Source organism: Rhinolophus ferrumequinum (genome assembly GCF_004115265.2).
Source record: "Rhinolophus ferrumequinum isolate MPI-CBG mRhiFer1 chromosome 5 unlocalized genomic scaffold, mRhiFer1_v1.p scaffold_110_arrow_ctg1, whole genome shotgun sequence".
In the NCBI taxonomy this organism is placed as follows: domain Eukaryota; kingdom Metazoa; phylum Chordata; class Mammalia; order Chiroptera; family Rhinolophidae; genus Rhinolophus; species Rhinolophus ferrumequinum.
The window spans coordinates 7,205,261-7,226,503 of record NW_022680355.1 but is presented as its reverse complement, the minus strand read 5'-3'; the positions used below and the strand labels follow the sequence as shown (position 1 = coordinate 7,226,503).

The window sequence follows — 21,243 nt, the reverse complement described above, 5'->3', positions numbered from 1 at the left end:
CATGCCACGTAGACAAGCCAGTTGTGACGTTCAGCACAACGTGCTACTGAAATACCGAAATCCGCCACCAAATGGCGGCTCCTGCAGTCGGCTGCACTGATAAAGAGGACTCGCCCGGCGTCGCCCATTTTAGGCCGTTTTCACTTCTCCGCCGTTACCCCGAACCTCCTCCCCAAGTCGTTCCTCCCTCTCTTGGTTTTTGGGTGCACGTGGGACTCCTGGGTCAGAGAGGCGTTTATACCATGGGGATCAGGCAAGCGCGGGCTCTACAGGAAGCCAGCTGTGTCCCCGCGGCTTTCGGAAGCGACATCCCAACAGTGGACCTCCCGTTCCTCTGCCCCGCCAGGGTCGTGAGGGCGCCGGGGTTGTGAGAGTGCCGGACCTCCCAGGTTCGCTCTGCCCTGAGACCCATTTATAGGCGCCGCCTTTGGGACCTGTCGCGCAGCCACCCTTTCCTGCACACTGTCACCCGGTCAAATTTTCTCCGCAGGGGATTAGAGCCTGTTCTATCCATCAAACAAGCTCAACTGGAGGACCTTCTCCCATGGGCCTTTCCAATCACTGCCCACGAAGCACAGCCATCGGGAACCCTCAACATGGCAGTTTTATATTTTGTCATTTAGTTTACAATCTAAACCCCCAACTCCAAGGACACTTCGTTATTGAAGGAGAAGGGGCATAGGATTTGAGCGAGGCGATTATCTGGAATGGCCCATCAAGAATGAGGTTCTCTGGGCTTTGCAGGTGAAGCCGCTGCCTGCCCGGCAGGGGGTCGGTTTTCTACAGGCGTTGAGCACAAGGCCCGGGGGTCGGTCGCCCCCGCCTCGGCAGCAGGGCGGACCCGCTGGTGTCTCGCCGGGTGGAGAAGCCTTCGGCCAGAGGAGGACCACCTTATGAGGCCACGCGCACCTCGCTGTTGCCGCCGATCGCCACAGGCTCCGACTTTGGAGAAATGATTTCGTTTCCCCGCCAGAAAAGCCTCGCAGGGTCTGAGAATCTTGCTTTCAAATTTGGCGGGATGCGAATCCACCGAGCCGAGAGCCGCGCGAGGCGAGCGGCGCAGGCGCAAAATGGCCTCCTGATGCTCGGCCGCCCGGGCTCGCGCAGGGCCAGGCCGAACCCCCGCGGCGTGAAGGATCGGATCACCGAGGTCTGAGCTGTGGCTCTTTGCACTCGTCGGAGAGCAGCTAGTTAAAAATAAGGACGGGGGGAAGGGCCCTTTCCTCCTAACGAGTCCTTTTGGAAGCCAGTGCTTTCTGGAAAGGAAGGTCACTTTCTCCAGGCGGGCATCCTGTGCCTTTTCCACCAGGCACCAGAACATAACAAGCCTCTTTTTTTTTTTTTTTTTTTTTTTTTGAAAGCCGTTGGTCTGGTTAGCCTCGTCCCCAGCCCCCGACTTCTCTTCATCCACCCACTCCCCCCACTCCGTCTTTATCTTCCTAGCCACGCAGTGAGCACCTGTCTTCGGCTTTGTCTTTCACTCTTGGAGGTATTGAGACTTAAGACTAGTCCCTGGACAGACTTCTTTATCTCCAGTGACCTCTTTATCCATCGCTCTAATGTTTTCATTCCTTCCATCCCAATTTCGACGTGTTTCTCGAGTACTCTGGTCCTTACAAGTCCTTCTCTCAACTTGGGTTCTAGCTAAGTTACAAAGACAGAGCGTTGGAGAGTGCCGAATGGATACTTAGAAATTACGTTTTCTGTGAAGTTTGGATATTGTGATGACATCCAACAATCAGAGCAAGAAGTAGTATTTGTGTTGAAATGTAGGTGATTCTGAGGGAACAGCACCTGCTATTTTGGGGAGTTCCTTTGATAGTCTCTGGAAGGAATATTTTAAGACAAGAGTTAAAAGAATGGGAGTAATTTAACTCGTTCACTGAAAGTTTTTATTGAGTGTTTATTATTTATTTGAAGGGTTAAAAGAGACTTCGGGATGAGTTTTCTACGTGCACTTGAACTTCTTCAGAAAACACACAGGATCTTAGAGTAGCCCTTCCAGGGATAAATAGCTTTTGATGCCGACGACTTGATGAAGACAAAAGTTGATAGTGAAGTCTTTATGAGACCTCTAGAAATTGCACACTAAGAAAAAGAAACTGGTGCAAATAAAGGAAATCCGTTTCAAGAACCAAAAGAAGAAAAGACGTTAAAAAAATTAACTGCGGAAACAGGAAACACTCTACTGTGTAAACATTTTCGGAGACTTTCATAATCAAAACTGGACGATCTTGAAAATCTACAGGCTCAAGGTCTTCGCGTGGTATTTCCCAAGTCTGATTTACTGGGAGGCTCCAATAGACGACTTTCTCTTCCTTGTCAAGGACCCGTCCATATGAATTCTGTGGTACCAGTTTAGTTGAAGGTTTTATCTTGGAGGAGTTAGAATTTTTTTTAGAGTGAAATCACCTGTTTTACTGTTAATTTTATACTTGAAGAAACATCCTCAAATGAAATGACATTATCTAACCCAAGAGCCTTATTCTGGAACTGCGTTCTGTGCTCTTTGCGCCATTAAATGTCTTTAAAAGTATATGTTTTTAAAAATGTTCATTTGAAGTGTAATTTAGACTTTTGGTTTTGGATAAAATGTGAGTTAGACTGTATGGGGGAAGCACTAAACTAAATCAGAATTTCCAACTGTCATTCCAGCGGTAATGTAAAGAAAAATATGTATTTTTCAAACCTTTAAAATACAAAGAAAAATGAGAAAAATAACACTTCCATCACCCCAGGATTCTGAGACTAGGTTCCCTATATAAATTGTTTCTAAAAGTAAAATCCCATCCCCTCAAAAGATTATCATAAGCTATTTTTAAAAAACCAAACATATTCATATCTTGTTGGCCAGTGCAAGTAGTATGTTACATGGGTTCCTATTAAATTCCTATTAAGATTTCGTATCAAAATTTTATCTTGGTAGGCCTATAGGAGTGTAACAAAAAGACTTTCACAAATGAACTGAAACTCCAAATATTGGGAAAAGAGTAAGAGGAAAAGATGAAGAAAATCCCGTACCAGTTTACTCTGCCTGTTGCATACCTCCAGAGATCCCAACATTTGCACACACGGTCGGACGTGGCAACAAGCAAAACGGTTGGTAGGTTAAGGTTGGTAGGTTAATTCAACTGTAGGCAACTTTTTTTTTTTTCAACTTAGTCCAATTAACGGCCGGCAATTTTAAAAGCACAAAGTACTTGTAAAGTAGTATGCAAGTGTAAAGCAAGACGGATCACTATTTACACAACAGCAACCAGCCTCATTCTTTCTGCATTTAAGCTAAAATCTGTGAAACCAATTTAGGCATTTTCTGTGGAGTATTTTGTTAGCACTAACTTTGCGTTATAGAATTCTAGAATACTTTTGAGAAGCAAACGCCAAACTTAAAGCCAACTTTTCATGTACCCGACTTTTACTGCTAAGAGTTACAAAGTTAGCAGCTTTGATATGGATGTTTGGTTGGAATTTTTTAAAGTGGTAGTTTAGCAAAAGTTTTAAATCTTAATTGTCACAAACTGTGATGGCTCGTTCTGGGAGAACGCAACACATTGTAATCTTTCTTCTCTTTTATTAAGACAAATTTTAGCTGAAATATCCTTTAACGCTTAAGCAATTTTCAAATTGAGTAGGGAAAAACACCCTCTTTCAAATAAAATAAATGGACATGTTTTCAAGTATGATAAGTGTTAAGCCATAAATGCAAAGATCCATCATAAAAAGGTTGAGATGTAAAGTCTAAGTTCCATGTTGATCTTACAACTTGGCTTTCTGTTAAGTCAATGACAGTCCACTAACATTTGAAGTTTTTAGCCTTTGAAAAATATTTTTTCATTTTTTATACACATGACCATCCAAAGTAAAAATACCACTTGAAACTTCCATTAACAAACTCTTCTTTGTCTTAGATAACATCATGAAAAACTTGAGGCCTAGAAAAATGAGTTAAATTCACCAAAACTGGCAAACATGGGGAATTTTTACTTCAAAGATTAGAGTAAATAAACATACATCTTTCAATTGGGCTTTCAAGCAATTATACAACAAATCATATACTTCTTAGCAACATCACTACTTAAGACAGCAATGGATTCTCTTTAGCTTTTACCTGTTGTTATCCACAATAGGGTTTCTAAAACTTCTGCACATTGTGCTTTTCATATCAAATTTTTATTAAAATCTTAGCTATTTTCTAAATGAATATCCTTTTCATTGGATTTTTTCCCCAAATACAAATGAAATTTTACATCTATAATTAGAAACACAGTGGGACTGTACAAATTTAGGTCAAAATAAAAATATATGTATTTTGTGGTTTCATAAAACTTCATTTACTGTATTTTTAAAGAAAGCAGAAGTAACAGCAATATATGTAAAAGTAATGATTTAATGACTATAAGCAAGACAAAGCAATAGAATTGTGCTTCTTTTGCAGACTGGGGACAATGAAATGTTTAGCTACAATTTTCCCATACAAACATGAAACAATATTCATATAGAATAAACACCCTCACAAATAACTGATGGGTGATGAACACACACCAAGTTCGACCAAAGCAAAACACAAACTGAAAGTTGTTGGGGTTATTCGTATTTTAAATTCAACATGCTCACTCTATTTAAAAATTAATACCTATAGAAGCTCATAATAAATTGCTTCTATTTCCAGACATTAGGGAGACAGCATATGCCGTTGTTTATAACTGTAAAAGCAAAATCTTAAAATTTGGTATTACTGCTATACCACATATTAAAATAATTTTACATAAAATGCCTTCTTCCAGCAATTGGCTGGTTTACTTAAAAATTTGTTTTAGGATTATAGTGATGAATATGCATTTTAAAAACACATTAATTTCATCATAAGCAACAGGAAATAAAGACACTATTTCCAAATTAGAAGTTTTTCTTTACTGCAACAATATATTTTAAAAGTAAACATGTATCACTAGAGAAAGTCAGTATTATGATTTGCCAATTGCTTCCAATGGAAAAAGACTTTAGAATTAGATATCCATATTAAAAATATTCTATGCCCATGAGGCTCAAACATAGGGTATCTGCAAAGGTCGAACCAGTTGGGAGAATTTTAACAACCATTTCTGAATGCATGAAACACAATATTTTCTTTATAGTATTTATAAATATATCATACAATACTGTTTCCTGTTATGTCATATACCAATATGGCATTGTACAACAAGCATAATGCCATCTGATTCTTACAAAAGCGAATCATTTAAACAAGTCAGTAAAATAAACGGTAGTACCCGCTTTTAGACATACAGATTGTAAAACTGAAGTTTACTTTCCTTTGATCGGTTTTGCGTAGCAACAGAGAAGTACAAATCAAATAGGAATCAAAATGGCTAAATATGCAAGAAATCGTTATTCACAGTGACATGGCTACATAGAATGCATTATTCTATGCATATTCTTTCTGTTTGTTGAATTTCCAGATAAAAAGCACTTGTTTTCTACAGGTTCACAAAACAGCTTAATAACAAGAACAATCAAGGAGAATGTAATGTAGGCGTTAGTTGAGATTAACAAACTATGGCCCAATGTTTATATCCACTGCAGAATATTTTCAGATCCAAACAGCGGTTACAGAAACCATTTCATACCTTTCCTAACACACAGGAAAAAAAATCTTGCCTGCCTTTGCAGAAACCAATTCTTTATAGGAACAATCTTTTCAATTAACGTCCATATGAATATCACATCTAGTCCATCTTTTATAGCCAAATTTAATGTCACTACAAAAGAAAGCAAATTGGACGACAGTCACATGTATTAGCATCTATAAAGCTGTAATGGCATGAAGATAACTATATAAATCAGGGGTTCAAAATTTTTTTCCTTAACAGTCTCAGGTATCAACCAGATGAAGTTGCTGATGACCCATTTACTGACGATTTTCGAGGTCTATTGGCAAAGGAAGATTGGTGGTTACCGCTGGGGCTGTTGCTGGTTCCATTCATAGTACTGGAAATGTGAGGAAACTGAGGATGAGGAGATTGAACTGGAGTGCTGGGGCTAGGCAAACAAGAAGAGGTGGAGGGAATACCTCCTGCTGGGCTGTTGGCCTTGTCACTCCCAGAGTCACTTTCCAGTTCTCCAGTATTTGTCAGTCCATCTCTCTGGTGACTGATCTTCATTCTTTTACAAGTAGGTCGAACTCTGTATTTCAAAGGAAGTGGACCATTCTACAAAGTTAAAAGGAAAAAAAAATCAGCCTTAATTCTTTAAATGCAGTTCACCACAGTAATCTGCAAGTATTAGACATGCTACTTACCCTTCTCCAGGTATAAATGTAGGCAATATCCATTAGTGTATAGTAATCCTTTAAAGGTTCCTCTTCATACATAACATCAATCTATTGAAAAACAGTATTTCAATTATTAAGTATCACAAAGAACAAAGGTAAATCTAGATTTTTTTGGTCATCTAAACATAATCCAAAAATGCTTTAAAAAACATCTTCTCCAAACATTTGGACAAAGAAAGAATCCCTCTTCAAACCTCAAATAAGGGGAAATATTTCCTGAAGTTATTAAGGGATTTATTTTCATAGCATAAAACAGAATTCATACTAAACATTTTGAGGTATTTCAAGGTAAGTGCTAAATTAAATTTTAAAAATTTCTGTTGCATTTTGGGTTCAGAATCCAAAGAGAAAAAAGTGAGTGAATTTTTAAAAAATCTACATAAAATGCATGAAGACTATAAAGTAGATACCTGGAAAGTATTAGGTATGTCCATTTTACTTCTGAGAAACTTTCTTAGGTGCATCACAGTCATTGCTGCTGGGCATCGTAAATATCTTTTATCGTTCACCTAAGTACATTTAGAAAAGTAACTGTTTTATTCTTAACTTTCAGATGAAAAAAAGTTTAAATTAGATTGCCTGAATAGATAAAAGGCATCCCCCAAACTGAGATGTGACTAAATTCTCAACTATACTATTTTTATAAATACTAAACGAACAGATTCCTGGTATAATACAAAAAACTTTAAGTATATCAGCACATTAAACATTTTTTAAAATATTTTATAAGAATAGTAATCATATATAAAATAAATTCTGTATGTTAACTATCAGATACAAATCATTCTTAAACATCAAACATGACAATTTTCTTCTGACAGCATCATTTGACCCTGGAATATTCTAAAGAGTAACACACACTCATAAAATTTAGAATCTAAACTATGTTTCATGTTTTTGTGACATGGAACCTACCTCCTCCTTAGATTTCTCCTTGTCTTTGTTTACTTTCCGATCCAATCTAAGAAACAGACAATTTATTAGTGGAACAATGTATCTAATAAACATATAAACATAATAAACACATTTCTTAAAGAATTTACCTGTTCTGGTCAAAGAATTCAATGGATAAACTTATTATCTCATCATCGGTTATAATTCTCTTATCTTCATCTGCAACTTCTCCTCTGTCTTCATTAGAGCCATTGGCAGCTATAAAGACATGTTGAAATTCAATTTTTTAAAAATTAAATAATTAAATATTATATACATGTAGGAAAATAGAAGTGGTACTTGAGATTACATTCAATTTTAATAAGTTACTGAATAAGTATTCCCTCCAAATAAAATGTCCTCCCCCCTTCAAAGAGTTTACCATCAGCTGAAGGATGAGCTGCATAAAAATCCCTTCTTCTCTTCATTTCATCTAAAGGGAGTAAAAAAGACTTAAACATTTGGTATAGTGGGTAAAACCTATAAATACTTTTTAAAAATTCATTTTTTAAGCAAGTTACTCACTTTTGAAAAGTCCTGGAACTAATTTGTATACAATATCTTGAAGAGTTTTATCTGACCTGAAAAATAATAAATTAGAAAAGTAAACTGTCAATTAAGATGACAAAAACTAAAAATATCCATAAATTATAGAATCTATTTTCTCATTGCTATAAAATTTTGATTGTGACACTGTCTATAACTAAGTCAATAACAATTATGAAAATAAAAGTTCTTTATGTAGTAGCATTCTTTTAAATCAGTAGAAAAATACTTATATTCACTAATAAATTCTTCACATTTCACTGAGTCAAGTTACTAAATTAGCTAACATGAAAGAGAATAAAGAAAATGGAAGCACTTTAAACACATTTATTTGCCTGTCATGAAGTCAATAAAACAATGCAAAAATGGAGAACTGATTCAGTTTTTAAAAGATGGTTTCTAAAAATCTTAGAATCACTTGAATAACACTGAACATTGTTTAAAAACTAGTTATTATTAATGTGGCAAGAAATTAAAGGTTACCCACCACAAAGCTCATACATTAGGTGGGGATTTGGTAAATTTTTGTAAGAAATAAACAGGGTAACTTTCACTAAATGATGCAATTCTAATAACAATTTCAAACAATGATTTTAAACATTTCTCTACCTTATATTCAGTAGTGGTCTGGTTTTGTGAACTTGGACATCACAGATAGGACAATACTTGCTGGTCTCCAGGTAACGTACAATACACGTTTTACAGACTAGAAGTAGAAACACATTTTGTAAGTTCAGAAATTATATGCTAAACATTAAAATTAGTCTCAGAAAAGGAGAATAGCAAAATAATAAATGCCAAAAGACATTTCCTATTAAATAAACTAAATTAATATCCTGAGAACACTTATACATTGCATACTTATATTTTACTAAATATGATTAAAAGTCACTAAATGCATAAAAGGAAAACGATTCCATCATTTTGTACTAGCATTCTTAAGGATTGCAAATTGTTAGTTTTCCTATTTCAGGATGAAATATTAAATATACGTGACACAAAAAGGTCTAAAACTTGTACTTACAGGAATGTAGACATTCTATTATGGTTGTGGCATCAATGAAGTACCCTCCACAAAGCACACACATTAGGTGGGGATTTAGCTCAGTGATCTTGATTCTGGTTGTTCGATGCATTTCTGCTTGAGAAAAGATTCTGCAAGACAGAAATATTGACTATAATTCACGGAAAGAGAATCAACATTATCTCCCATTCCTAGTAACTATACACTCTGAAATGCTGAGGAGCTCATAAAACTCATTTAACACTGTTAGCAGCTAGACTGTCCAACGTTTTCTACAAAAGAAACTTACTAATCAGACTTGAATCAATTCTACTGAAATGGTGAAAAAGGTTCCAACTAAAGTAACTTGTGGTCCTTCAGGTCATGCCAGCAGGGTGAAGAAAAGGTCTGAGGTGGGGGCTGGGAGCTAAGAGTATTCGTGTCTCTTTCTCCCATTTGTCCTCCAGCCTTACAGCCCCACGGCTTCTGCAGACGCCACAGAGTCCCCGCAGATATTTACCAATCGCTAGAGCTTATTCAGGGTCTCCAAATTTATTGTAAAACTTTCCTATCGATCTTCAATTGAAAATCCCGGAGCTTGCCCTGATTTTCCAGGGGTTCCTGTTGTTGTAGGCGCTTCCAGCAACCAGAACCTGGCACGTTTTTACGCAATACAAAGGGAAAAAAAATTCTGCTCTATCTGCATCCCTGGCATTTCCGGAGCTGGGTGCTGGGGCCGCAGGAGAAACACCTCAAGTCGGCCTCGGGCTGGGGCCTGAGTGCATGGACGCCCGGGACCGGGATGCGAGGGGCGGATCCGGCAGCCGCAGCGCCCGGGGCTCCGTCTCGCTCCGGATTCGGAACTCGCCTCTGTCGGGGTTTCCATAGCAACTTACACTTACACTTGGCATCCGGCCACCGCTACAACTCTGCGCGGAGCGGGCCCAGCCCGGAGCTTCGGCGGGTGTGCGGGGCAGCCCGGCGGAGGTAGCAGCAGAGGAGGGCGCGGGGGAGGGGCCGGCACGGCGCGGGGGGCGGGGCCGGCGCGGGGGCGGGGTGGGGTGCGGGCGCTGCGGCGCGGGGGTGGGGCAACCCCACGAGGCCCACGGCGCTGGGGAGCTGGATTCCTGCCCACGGCAGTCCGGCCGGCAGCCTGAGGGACCCGGGAGCTGGCGAGTGGTAAATGAAAATGCAGTCCGCACTCCCGGCCATTACGGACACTGTTGGGGGCCTCTCTCCACGTTGACTCCGTGCGAAGAGCTTTCAGATCTTGACTCTTTTGGTCTCCCCTGTTAGCAATCACTAGGTCAAAATTTTCACGAAGGGATCTTTTAAGAATTGCCAACTGTGCACTTAGACCGAAACCGTCAAGGCTCAAATTGCAGAGATGTTTATTGAACTGAACCTCTTTAAAGCTTTCTTCTCTAACATGAACTTCTCCTGTAGATTAGATAAGCGATACAAAGTTTTGGAAAGGCTGAAAACTGAAATCTGTTTTACAAGACAAGGAGGGAGCAAAGCCCTGTGTTTTATTTGAGCCATGCTGGAGGCAAGAAAAACTTGGTAATCGGTAAGATAGTGACAGTATGTAAAGAACCATGTGACCAGCTCATTCCCAACACTAAATCAACACCTTGTCAACCCAGAGAAACGATAGGAGAGAAAAACAAATGTCATTTTCTCAGCCTAAACTCCATACAAACCCTCACACGATGAAATGATATTCCCAACAGATATCATATGTTATAAAGACTCATGGTGGGGAACTGTCAGCAACAACAAACCAGCGGACAATCAGGGAAGTCAATTACTTCATGTAGTATTCTTGAAAAATACAATTCTTACCCCCACCTCATTCATTTCAGAACCTGAAATAAGACTAAGCTGCTAGATCTGTCTAAAGTACATTTTCAAAGCTTGAGTAGAAATCTAGGAGCTTGTGAAACTTGAAGATGTATCTGAGGTTTTAATTCTTAGGAAATTTTAATGCACAAGAGAGAAATACCAATCAACATACCTCAGTGACTGAAACTAAAAGCTTTACAGTACTAAAAACCGGTGAAAACAAAACAAAATCTCTTTCATGAAAGTGTCTACAGTGGCAACCAGAGACTTCAACCAGAAAACTTCATGTGTGACTCCTCAGTTATCTCTGGGTTACTTGTTTAGAAGAATATTGTCAACATATTGTCGATATAAATCTAAGTGGGGTTGCAGAGGAGTTGTGGGTGGTGCAGTGTCCCTAAAGAGTAGCAGTATTTAAATCCACTGTACTTGATGATTAAAGACAAGCGTTCTTGATTCTTAAAAGTCTCCTGTGACACCACAGGACCTTTCCTAGAAAGATCGTTAACAAGGTGATACTTCTATCTGCCTGTGAAATCATATCACACTAACGCCACAGATCATGAAGTTTAGGTTAAGGGCTTCAATAAAAATTGCTGCCTTTACTTCTCTACCTTACAGGAAACCAACACCACCAGACAAACACAAATATGAGCGCAGAGAACAATCAAGCTTTAGTGGGGGATTATCTACTAGTTGGCTTTGAATATTTAAGTTACATATACTTCACCAAAATCCTTTCAAAATTCATCTTAAGTCTTAATTCACACAATTCCTGAACTCCTCTACCTCAGTTCAGAAGAATTTGGCCACAACCCTATTATCATTTACAATGCTAGTAAGTACCACTTTGTTACTTATATAAAAATCAGTTCTTTGTCTTTTTATACCACTTGAAAGTACTGGCAGCTTAATGAAGACTTTGAAAATGTTTGACATGCTGATAAGGTTAAAGAAACATCTGCACCTCAGAAATGGAAACCTTCTAGGTTCCAACACAGTAACTGCCAGTTAAGCAAGCAAAAATGCACCAAATATTTAATAGTAAAAATACTCAATAGTTAAAACTTGCCATTACAGCATACTCAGTTGGGTCTGTCAGTTTGGTTGGAGGCCTAACACCAGTAATGTCAAAATGAAGGAAAACAGAAACAAGTTCTTATGTTAACAATCAGCTTGACTATTACAATCTAAAAAATGCAAATGAACTCCATAACCCCACTTGGGGCTCACAGCCTAATACAATTATGGGTGAAGTAGGAGTTAATTTGGTCTTAGGGAGAATTTTGCCTATTTGGGCACTTAATGCACATCCAGGAACTTGGTGGTAGAGCGTTAATGGATTTATCAAGTACAATGAAATGCTCAATTGTCTTACAAAAATGTGTGTGTATATACACGTGCACACACAGTTACTTTTATAATGGCTTTAAAGATATTGCTACTGGATGTATAACTTGAACAGGTAGACTATTTCAAATGCCTTTGCACGCTGTGGCAGAAGTATGGGAATGAACTCAAGTATTCATATATATTTTATATATATCTATATATACATATATAGAGAGAGATAGACATATCTATCTCTCTATATATATATTTGCCTATAAAATCAACCTCTAAGGATTCTGATTAATCTACTTAAAACTCAAATGTTAATACAATCTCATAAATTAGTATATACTGTTAACAATTTTCATCCTTAAGTTTCAAGTGTTTAATGTAGCTTATAATGTGTTTCCAAAACTTGGAGGTTAAGGTTCCTATGAAATATAGGTTGAACTACTCATAACATTTCAGGTAACACAAACCTACACTTGGATTTGGATAAATATGCCCAGAATTTTGCCTACTTTAAAGGGAGGGGTTAATGCATGCTTCTCTTTCAAATATTGAACCGTGACCACCAAGCCCACTAAATCCTTTCATTGCAATTGGGAATGATCAAAGTTTCTCTACTTGTTTACTTCCAATTATTAACTGTAAATCTCTGGGGAAAAGATCATGCTATATCGCTGTCAAACCCAAAAGACTGCGTAAACACATCCAAGCAAGTTTTCAGTGCCTTTTTTCCAAGCATCTCTTTACCACATGAGCATCTCTTTACCACATGACCTATCCTGACATTTAGCAAAATCTATAAAACGTAGTGGACTTAAGTCATGGTTCCCATAGGAGAGGTTGAGAGAAAAACTGTAGTGTCCAAAAGGGGAAAAAAAAGAAAAAGAGGAAAAAGAAGCTCGAAAGAAAGAAAGGAAATCTCCTGCAAGACTAGCATCCAGTCACCATCATCACTCCAAAAAAAGCTCCAAATTTGAAATGCCCACTTCCCAGTGAGCACGTCCCAAGTGATGTTTAGATAACTTATTCAAGGCTACCAACAAATAACACCCTGAAACTTTACCATTTTAAACACAAATGCAGGAGACCTTGGAAACAACTGGGAACCGCCATCTTACAAGCCATCCAATTTCACACAAGTGTCCCTCCAACTTAAGTTAATAACATTTTTGTTTCGTCTCTCTCCAGTCTAACATCCACCTTGGCGGGACCGCTACCCCCCACGTAACCCGTCCCTATAAAATGGGGGAGTTCTCTGGCTGTTTAAACCCCTCCAAAGCCCTTTCTTCGGGAGAGGAGGGAAGCCACTTGACCCAAGCAGCTCCCGATTTCAGGAACCCGTCCCCGTTTCATCAAAATCTACCTCTCAACAAAGGGCGCCGTGGCCGCGAGAGCTGCAGAGGCTGCAAACACAAGTGTTCTTCTCGGGGGCCATGTGCGTCGCAAGGGTGTAGAGGGGCGCTGGGGGGAGAAAGGAACTAAAACGTGGGGCCGCGCGCGGCGCGTCCGCAGCTGAGCGGGCGGCGGCTGGAGCCGCGCCGAGCCGGGCTGGCGGCGGCGGCGGCGCGGCGCGGGCTGCGGGTCGGTCTCGGCGCCGCGGGAGTCGGCGGGCGGCGCGGGCGCGCGCTCGCGGGCGCGGGTGGCGCGCGGGGCCGGGCGGCGCGCGGGGCCGGCGGGTGGCGGCGGCGGGCGACGGCGCGGGGCTCGGCGCCCACGCTGTCAGCGCCCTCCCGGCCGACGGGGCGAGGCGCGGGGGGGCCGTTCCCCGTCCACCCGCGGCCGGCCCGAGCCCCGCACGGCCCCCGCCGGCCCCCAGCCCCGACCCGGGTGCGCCTCGCCTCCTACGTACCCAGGAAAAGCAGCTGGCGAGAGGCGATCGAAGCGGGCGGAAAAGACAATGAAAGTTAAAAGTCGTTCAGCAGAAAATGAATGTGAGCCAAGCGGCCATCTTGAAGCGAGCTGCAGACGCCGCTGTCAATGGGCAACGAGCGCAGCCGAGAGGAGCCGCGGCCGCTGCGCTCGGCTCATGCTGCCTCCCCAGCCCGGCCTCCTCCTCCTCCTTCGCCTCGGCCTCCTTCTCCGCCTCGGCCTCCTCCTCCTCCTCGGCCTCCAACGCCTCCTCCTCCTGGGCCTCCTCCTCCTCCTCCTCCTCCTCCTCCTCCTCCTCCTCCTCGGCCGCCGCCGCCTCCTCCCGCTTCGCTCTCGGGGGAGGGAGCGCGCGGAGGGGGCGCGATCAGTATTATTCTGCGGGGCTGGGAGGTGTTTCTAATCCGGATCGGGGCTCCCTCGCCAACATCCCCATTGTCTCGCCCCGATCTCTGCCTTTAATACTACGATTATTTCATAGTTGCTAGGGGGGGAGGAGGGAGGGTGGGGGGCGCCGTGTGTGTGCGTGCGAGAGGCTGGGGGAGGGGAGGAAGGATGAGAGGGGGAGGGGAGGGTGGAAAAAAATGCACCGCTGAAGGCAGAGTGGAAACTGACACCGGCTCCAAAATGGCTCAGTCTGCCCGCCCCCTCCCCCCGCAGCCCCCCCACCGGGTCACGTGCTCCCCTCATTCCTTAAGGGCGGCCTGGGAATTAGTGTCGGTGTAGTCGGGCCCGCGGCCGCCCCCTCCCCTCCGAGGAGCGCGACACGGCCCCCTCCCCCTCGCTCTGCGCGGGTGCAACGGCGCTGGCGCGGCTGCAGAGACATTTCTCCACAATGCCACACGCGCCACCCTGCTCTCGGCGAGGGCGTCGCTTTGGCCCCGCACGCAGCTCAGCCCACCCCACCCCCCGTTATTTCTTTCTTTCTGCCGTCCGCCTCCGCCTGCGGCGCACTCGTCCACGGGCTCCCGCCAAGGAGAGCGGGCCACCGGTCACTGCCCCCCCGCTCGGCCCTGCTGTCCCCATGGGCTGTGGCCCAGACTCTGGCGCCGCGGCGCAGAACCTGCGCCCGAGTTGGGCTCGCGGAAACAACAGCGCCCGCCCCTGCCTTCCCGCGGCCGCGCCGGCCCCCTACCCCGCCCGCCACAGCCGAGGCGGGGCGCGCGCGGGCAGCCGGTAGCTCCGGGCAAGGGCTCCCCGCGGGGGCTGGCCGGGCCGGGCCTCGGGAACCCCGCAGGCGAGGGTCCGCCAGCAGGCGAGCCCTCCCGCGCAGGTAACGGGACGGGCAGGCTTCCCGCCACGGAGAGACCGCGCCAGCTCCCCAAATCCCGAAACTGGGGTCTTCAGTAAACTCCGGAGATCGCATCCTTTCCCACTGTGGTTAACTTTCCATCCAGAGAAAAAAGCGATCGTTGAAAGTTAACGCTAATCTAATCGTTCTGTCTTCAGAGTAATAATTGACACACAAACTCAAATCCAAACAAACGCTCACCACTTTTGGTGGAAACTTATTTATTCGGAGTGTAAATACTATTTTCTTTTGTAAGACTTGAAAAAAGATCAAAATGGGATCAATGTACAGTTCATACTAACGATTCAAATATGTAGGCAGTGTTTCCCTCTGAACTCTCACAAGTGTAAAAAAAAAAATGAGTGTCAAAATTGATGAGTGGCATAAATCCAAAAGGTAAAACATTTTCTATTGAAAAGGAGGACATCCAAGCTCGCACAAATGATGGTTCGGCCGACGGCAAGGCGTTCCTGGTCTTCTAGACCCGGGCAGATCGCTAACTTCCCCGAGTTACAACTGAGTTGCTCTTTCTAGGCTTTTTGAAGCATCTTTAAGTTTCCCCACTAAGTCCTAAAAGACATATATAATGCCACGTTTTTTAGGATAAAACAGGAAAGAAATATCCAACTTTGAGAAAGATGCTAGAAAAAAGTCGGGAGACACTTTCTAAACAAATTTAAAATACACAAGGATATTAACCTTTGACAAACCATTATCCTTCAAAAGAAGGTTTTCCTTTAAAATAGCTCATCTTCAAATTGGCTACTTGCCCTCAGACTTGAAATATGATTTCTAACCAACTCTTCTTAACAGGAAGGAGTATCTAAATTTCTCAAGTTATCTAACAAAGATTATGCTGTATGCACATTTTCTGAAAGTTTAAAGTTAGCTTAATGGTTACATTAAAACAACTCTGCAGGAGATTCCTTTTGGAAAATTCAATTTCATCAACATTTCAAGCAATAATCTTCATTTTTTTAAGTGGTAAGAAATAAATTCGTTCTCATGTCCACTAATCAGTATAGTTTTGAATTTCCCCAGTCTTACATTGGCAATATAAATAGTTTTAGAATTTTATATATACTTCCCCCTTTATCAAAAGTCATTTAAAACCACTGTTTAAAAATCCTGTTTTGAAAGTTTAATTCAATGTCTGAAAGCAAAGCAAACTTCTCAAAGCCACGCTCTTAATTTTGCTTTGTCCTTCTGAATCAAACCCATCACAAATAGAAGGTATTTACATTCAACCCTACACTTCAGAAGTTTATTTTAATTGGAGAGGACAGCAAATGTAGATCAATTCTCTATTAGTAACATCTTAATTTCAAAAGTGAAGCCTACATTAAAATATTGCTTTTGAAGTCCCCTGCCCATTAAATCCTTAACCAGCCTTCATTATCTACTGACAGATGGTTAAATCATTTTTCTTTTGAACTTTCCAAAAGCATAATTCTCAATTAAACATCTATTAAAAGATAGGCATATTCACAGACCCTAATACTGTACCTGCAATTGTTCCATGTTGCAACTAAAGCTAATCTCTGGGTGGGATTGGGAATCAGTGTTCTAGGGAAGAAAAAAAAATGTTTATTTAAATCAGGGAGATTTAAAGTCCATTACACATTTAATTTTTAGACAGGGCTTAAATACCTGTACATGTATAAATACCTGTACATATATAAATACCTCTATATTTAAGGTGACCAAATATGCAGGTCTGTACATCTTATGAAGTTGACTGGTCTAAAACAACACAAAACATACATTTCAGTCTTTAACTCTATTTCTTTTAAGTTTCCTAAATACCCTTAGAGAACAGTTAAACTTTACCTTTATCTGATATTCCAAACGCCAAGAAACATCAATTATATGAGGGAGAGATCTTCCTATACTGAAAGATACAATGATAATTTTGTACTTAATATCTACAGAAAACTTTTCAGTATTTTTCTTTACTAAAAATGGTGCCTACCCCCCACAAAATTTTAATCCATTCTAAATCTAAAACACTGTTAAACTTTATTTTCAAGTTCTGAATAATAAAAGAGCATTTTAAAAATCATCTCAATAAACTTTATCTTTAAAAACATTAGCTTAACTTCAATTGCTTCACTTGCCCTTTGGCCCCTTTTCTTTTGGTCAAGATCCCTATTTTTTGCCCTGTTTTGTTTCACACCAGCACTCTCCATTCATACCTGCAAGTGAAAAGTGGCTCAATCTGACACCTTGTAATAGTACCTACCTTCCCAGTAGGATTTCTAGAGAATTCTTATTATTCTGGGGGGTGAAAAAAAAAAAGAAAACACATCTTTGCAAACACAGTAGAAGAATAATAGTAATTGTTAATTTAAAAAATTTGAAGTAACCTGATATTCCGTGCAAAACAGTTCTATTCGCTCTCTATCAAATTTACAGTCTTCTAGGTAAGTGCTAAAGGAAAAAAGAAGCCAATGTTTAGTTCCCATTAAAAAAACTGAAATTGGAATCATAAAAATACTATTTGATAATAAATAGAATTGAAATAAATCGTGTACCTTAGAGTTGACTTGTCAGCTCTTTGCTTTCCTGCTTCCAATATGTAAGTTGCAGCTGCTGCATGACAATGTTTTAACACCACAGGGTCGATATGTTTCAAGTCTGGGTGATCTAAAATAAGTCAATTGCCAGTGATGCCTGTGATAATAAATTCTTTATAGTCAAGTTTCTTTTTAAAAAGGGTATTTTAATTTGGGTAAAAAACCCCTTTAACAAGATAACAAGAATTCCACTATAAGGACTGGCAATTAAAAGTAAATGAGATGAGCAACAAGGCCAATGGCAAAACAATAAAGAGCACACATCAATAATTCTGCCGTTTTCTGGTCTCAATTATCTCCCTTTATTTTGCCTTAATATTTTTATTGTTTTTTAAAAATTATAGTCCCAAAGAAAAAATTACTAACTATACAGTGGTTTCTAACACTGGATAGAGTAAATTCAGAGGAAAATAAGAAAATGTTTCACAGGGCATAAATTTAAGAATAAATAAACATTCCTTAAAGATTGATTAATTTCAGGGTAAACAGCTCCATGGACATGACTACATCAAGGGAGGGGTGGGCATGAGTTGAGTTCAGAATATTAAATATAATTTTCAAAATATTTTCAGGTTTTGACACCCATCCTTTTTTTTTGAGATTAACCCAGGTGGTGGTTACTATTTTCGTTTAAAGAACTTCCACTTTCATACCTTTTGTACAAGTGTTTAGTTCATGACACTACAGAAAAAACACACAAGAATTTTAATAGTTAGGGTATTTATACTTAAGAAATTTATCTAAAAGCGATCTGTCTTAAAATATGCCTTCAATCCATGCAAACACTGCACTCCGCAATCACTGACCGCATCACTTAAAAGAGACTCGCCCCCTGATAACTGGTGCGGAACAAAACATAATGTACCGTATTTTAACGTTCTAGGCGTGAAACCTATGCAAAACACATGGAACTAGAGTGTTGGAGTGGTCATAGGAACTTCAGGTATTCTCTAAATTGGAAAATGTCAACACTATTTAACCTAGTAATTTCTTTGGAAGCAGAGTCTTTAAAACCTTTGCTAGCCTAGCACTGAAAGCTTGAATTGCCTGGGTCCTCTCCACAAGTGCAAGTGTCAAACAGCCTTTGCCTCAAACGAGCCTGGCAACCTTAGATGTTTAGGCCACAAACAAGACTTAAACACGGGCTTTACAAAGGAACAAAGAGCCTGGTTGGGGATATCAGGCTAGGAACCTGTAGCTGGCTATGTGGGGACAAAACAATGCTCAGGGTCCGCTCTGAGTTCTGGCAGCCACATCCCCACACTCCGTCCGGAGCGAAGGGCAAAGCCCGGAGACTTCCTCTTCCCGGGGCTTTCCCCTCTCGCTGGGTCTCGCTGCTCTCCTCCGAGCGCCCCTCCACCCAGGCCGATCCACCTCAGAGCCGAGCGGCTTACCTAACACGGCCTCGTCCGCCTGGGCGTCCAGCAGGCTCTGGAAAGCCGCCCGGAGGAGAAGCGTGAAGGCGTTAGAGTCGAAGGAACCGGGATCCGCTAGTAACTGGAAGCCTTTCTGCACAAACTCCGAGAGCTCCATTGTGAGCGCGCTGTGACCTTCGACACGCGCACCACGTGATACGCACCGCGCGCTCAGCTGATGCGGCCGCGCGCGCACGCGGCTCAGAGCAGCGACGCGGACTGCCGGCCTCCCCGCCCCGGGCCTCCGCCGCCGACCGTCCTGTCCGCGCCCTCGCCGGTGCCCCCAGCCGCCCGCCGCCACCCGCCGCAGATTCCTTTTGCGTCAGCCGCAGGAGCTGCCAAGCCCGAGTGAGAGGGGCGGCCCCGGGCGCCTTGTGGACGCGCTCGGAGCTTTCTCTTCTCCTCGGTGCTCACCTAGGACTGTCACCAGCTGTGGGGGTTCCGCAGCCGCGTCCCCTGAAAGACCCCCTTAGAAGGTGGTGGATGGTGTCAGGATCACGGTCCCACCTCCCCCGAAAATACGCCTTCCCCGCCCACCGCTCAGCGCGGCAGCTTGCGGGAAGCTCCAACTTAAGGCAACTGGTTGTTTTTTTAGTTTGTGGCGTTTCTTTTATTGAACAGCTTAACCGCCCAGCACTGCCCTTTTGTGAGTGAGACTGTAGACATCCAGTTGTATAATTCTGTATAATTTTCCTTTTTTGTTGTCATTTCTGGGATATGGCAATTGATTCCTTCTGGCGCGCGCGCGCGCGTGGGTGTGTGTGTGTACACATATAGTATAATACATATAGTGCGCTTGTGTACGTAGTGTACTTCAGCACTTGACGGAGTAATAAATTATACACGAAGATATTTCACAGAATTATTAAAATTTGGGTATGTCGCTGCAAATACCTTTCAAAAGCAAACTGATACAAATTTTGTTCTAATGTACTCAGTATACGTATGGGTCCAGTTTTAATTATTCAAAGAATCCTCATATATCAGACATTTTAGTAAAATAGGAATGGCAGAATTTTATTAGAAGTAAATTACTGTTTTGGATACCCATGACTTTAAAGATTTAAATAATGTATAAAGTTTAACTTTCCCTTTATAGTTCTACGGAGTTGGAGAACAAGAGTTCTTTAAAAACAAAAAAACCTCAAAGCAAAGTAGATTATGCATTTTTTATCAAAATTAAAAGGAAAAGTCAAAATGCAAGTTCTTTACGGGTGGATGGGAGGGATTAGGAACAAGAAAGGTGTTTTAGTCTTCAGGAGAGTTTATTTGAAACAGACTCAACGTGAAAGACTCCTGGGCATAATTTAGGTGCTTATTTGAAAGAAATTGTTTCTAATGAATACACTCAATATTTAACTTTGCACCAATACATATAGAGTATCTGATATCACAACAGGACGCAAGTGGAATAATTTAGCATCAGGAACAGACTTAGTAACTACTCAGTTCTTCTTTGAAGGCTTTGAAAGGCATGTGAATTAGCTCTTCACTTCCGTGAGCGTGTAGGACAGGAGCAGTGGGATTTAAGAGTCTCCCTAGAGTGTTTATGAAACAAACACCTATTCATCATGTTCATCTTTTCTTCCCATCTCATTTTCTTTCTAAACTTATTTCTCATCAGTAGTAAAATGCCAGTGGACAAATTTCCACATATCTGATTTAAAAAGGGGGATATTTTACAGGGCAGAGTTCTGTAAAAGTTAAACAATACTAACACCCAAGCTCATTATGTTTATTACACACATATTTTATGACCTTATAAATATATAACATTGATTGTTAATACTCAATAGAATTTGAGTTGGTAATTGTAATCATACTCAATCTGGTGTTGAAAAAGAAAGCATTAATGCTTGAGCATAGATTTTAAAATGTGATTTTTAAAGAGAAAAGTAAATGCAATTAAATGGTTGTGAGTTTGTGGGCACGAAAGTTAGAAAATTAACAAGGATTGCTTCCATAATAGTTGTTATGTTCCTCTCTTGTACACATACTTTTTCTTATAGGGCATTTGTTCTCTTCTGCCTAAATATATTTATGTGTTAGGCCCAAGTGATGGGTACATTTCTATCTCGCACAAAATTTTAACCATA

The 21,243-nt window shown here is 41.4% G+C and overlaps 2 protein-coding genes across 8 annotated transcripts; both read right to left on the bottom strand.

Moving 5' to 3' along the window:
- Positions 1-4,188: 4,188 nt before the first annotated feature.
- Positions 4,189-14,477, bottom strand: BMI1 (BMI1 proto-oncogene, polycomb ring finger). Of its 4 annotated transcripts, none has more exons than XM_033100665.1 (10): positions 13,849-14,477; positions 8,835-8,965; positions 8,420-8,516; positions 7,790-7,845; positions 7,647-7,697; positions 7,375-7,483; positions 7,247-7,292; positions 6,742-6,840; positions 6,299-6,379; positions 4,189-6,209 (listed from the first exon to the last, which is right to left on the bottom strand). In XM_033100665.1, the coding sequence occupies exons 2-10, from the start codon at positions 8,944-8,946 to the stop codon at positions 5,880-5,882; spliced, it is 981 nt and encodes a 326-aa protein (XP_032956556.1). In that variant the 5' UTR covers positions 8,947-8,965; positions 13,849-14,477; the 3' UTR covers positions 4,189-5,879. The 4 variants fall into 4 exon arrangements, with proteins under 4 accessions (XP_032956556.1, XP_032956558.1, XP_032956557.1 ...); XM_033100667.1 differs by lacking the exon at positions 13,849-14,477 and adding an exon at positions 13,363-13,511 and having other exon boundaries at positions 5,880-6,209; XM_033100666.1 differs by lacking the exon at positions 13,849-14,477 and adding an exon at positions 9,710-9,820 and having other exon boundaries at positions 5,880-6,209.
- Positions 14,478-15,360: 883 nt separating this feature from the next.
- COMMD3 (COMM domain containing 3) lies at positions 15,361-19,355 on the bottom strand. Of its 4 annotated transcripts, none has more exons than XM_033100670.1 (8): positions 19,127-19,320; positions 17,691-17,802; positions 17,523-17,586; positions 17,399-17,433; positions 16,987-17,047; positions 16,825-16,899; positions 16,663-16,722; positions 15,361-15,726 (listed from the first exon to the last, which is right to left on the bottom strand). In XM_033100670.1, the coding sequence occupies exons 1-8, from the start codon at positions 19,263-19,265 to the stop codon at positions 15,667-15,669; spliced, it is 606 nt and encodes a 201-aa protein (XP_032956561.1). In that variant the 5' UTR covers positions 19,266-19,320; the 3' UTR covers positions 15,361-15,666. The 4 variants fall into 4 exon arrangements, with proteins under 4 accessions (XP_032956561.1, XP_032956563.1, XP_032956564.1 ...); XM_033100671.1 differs by having other exon boundaries at positions 15,366-15,726; positions 16,843-16,899; positions 19,127-19,318; XM_033100672.1 differs by lacking the exons at positions 17,399-17,433; positions 17,523-17,586 and having other exon boundaries at positions 19,127-19,355.
- Between the last annotated feature and the right edge of the window lie 1,888 nt (positions 19,356-21,243).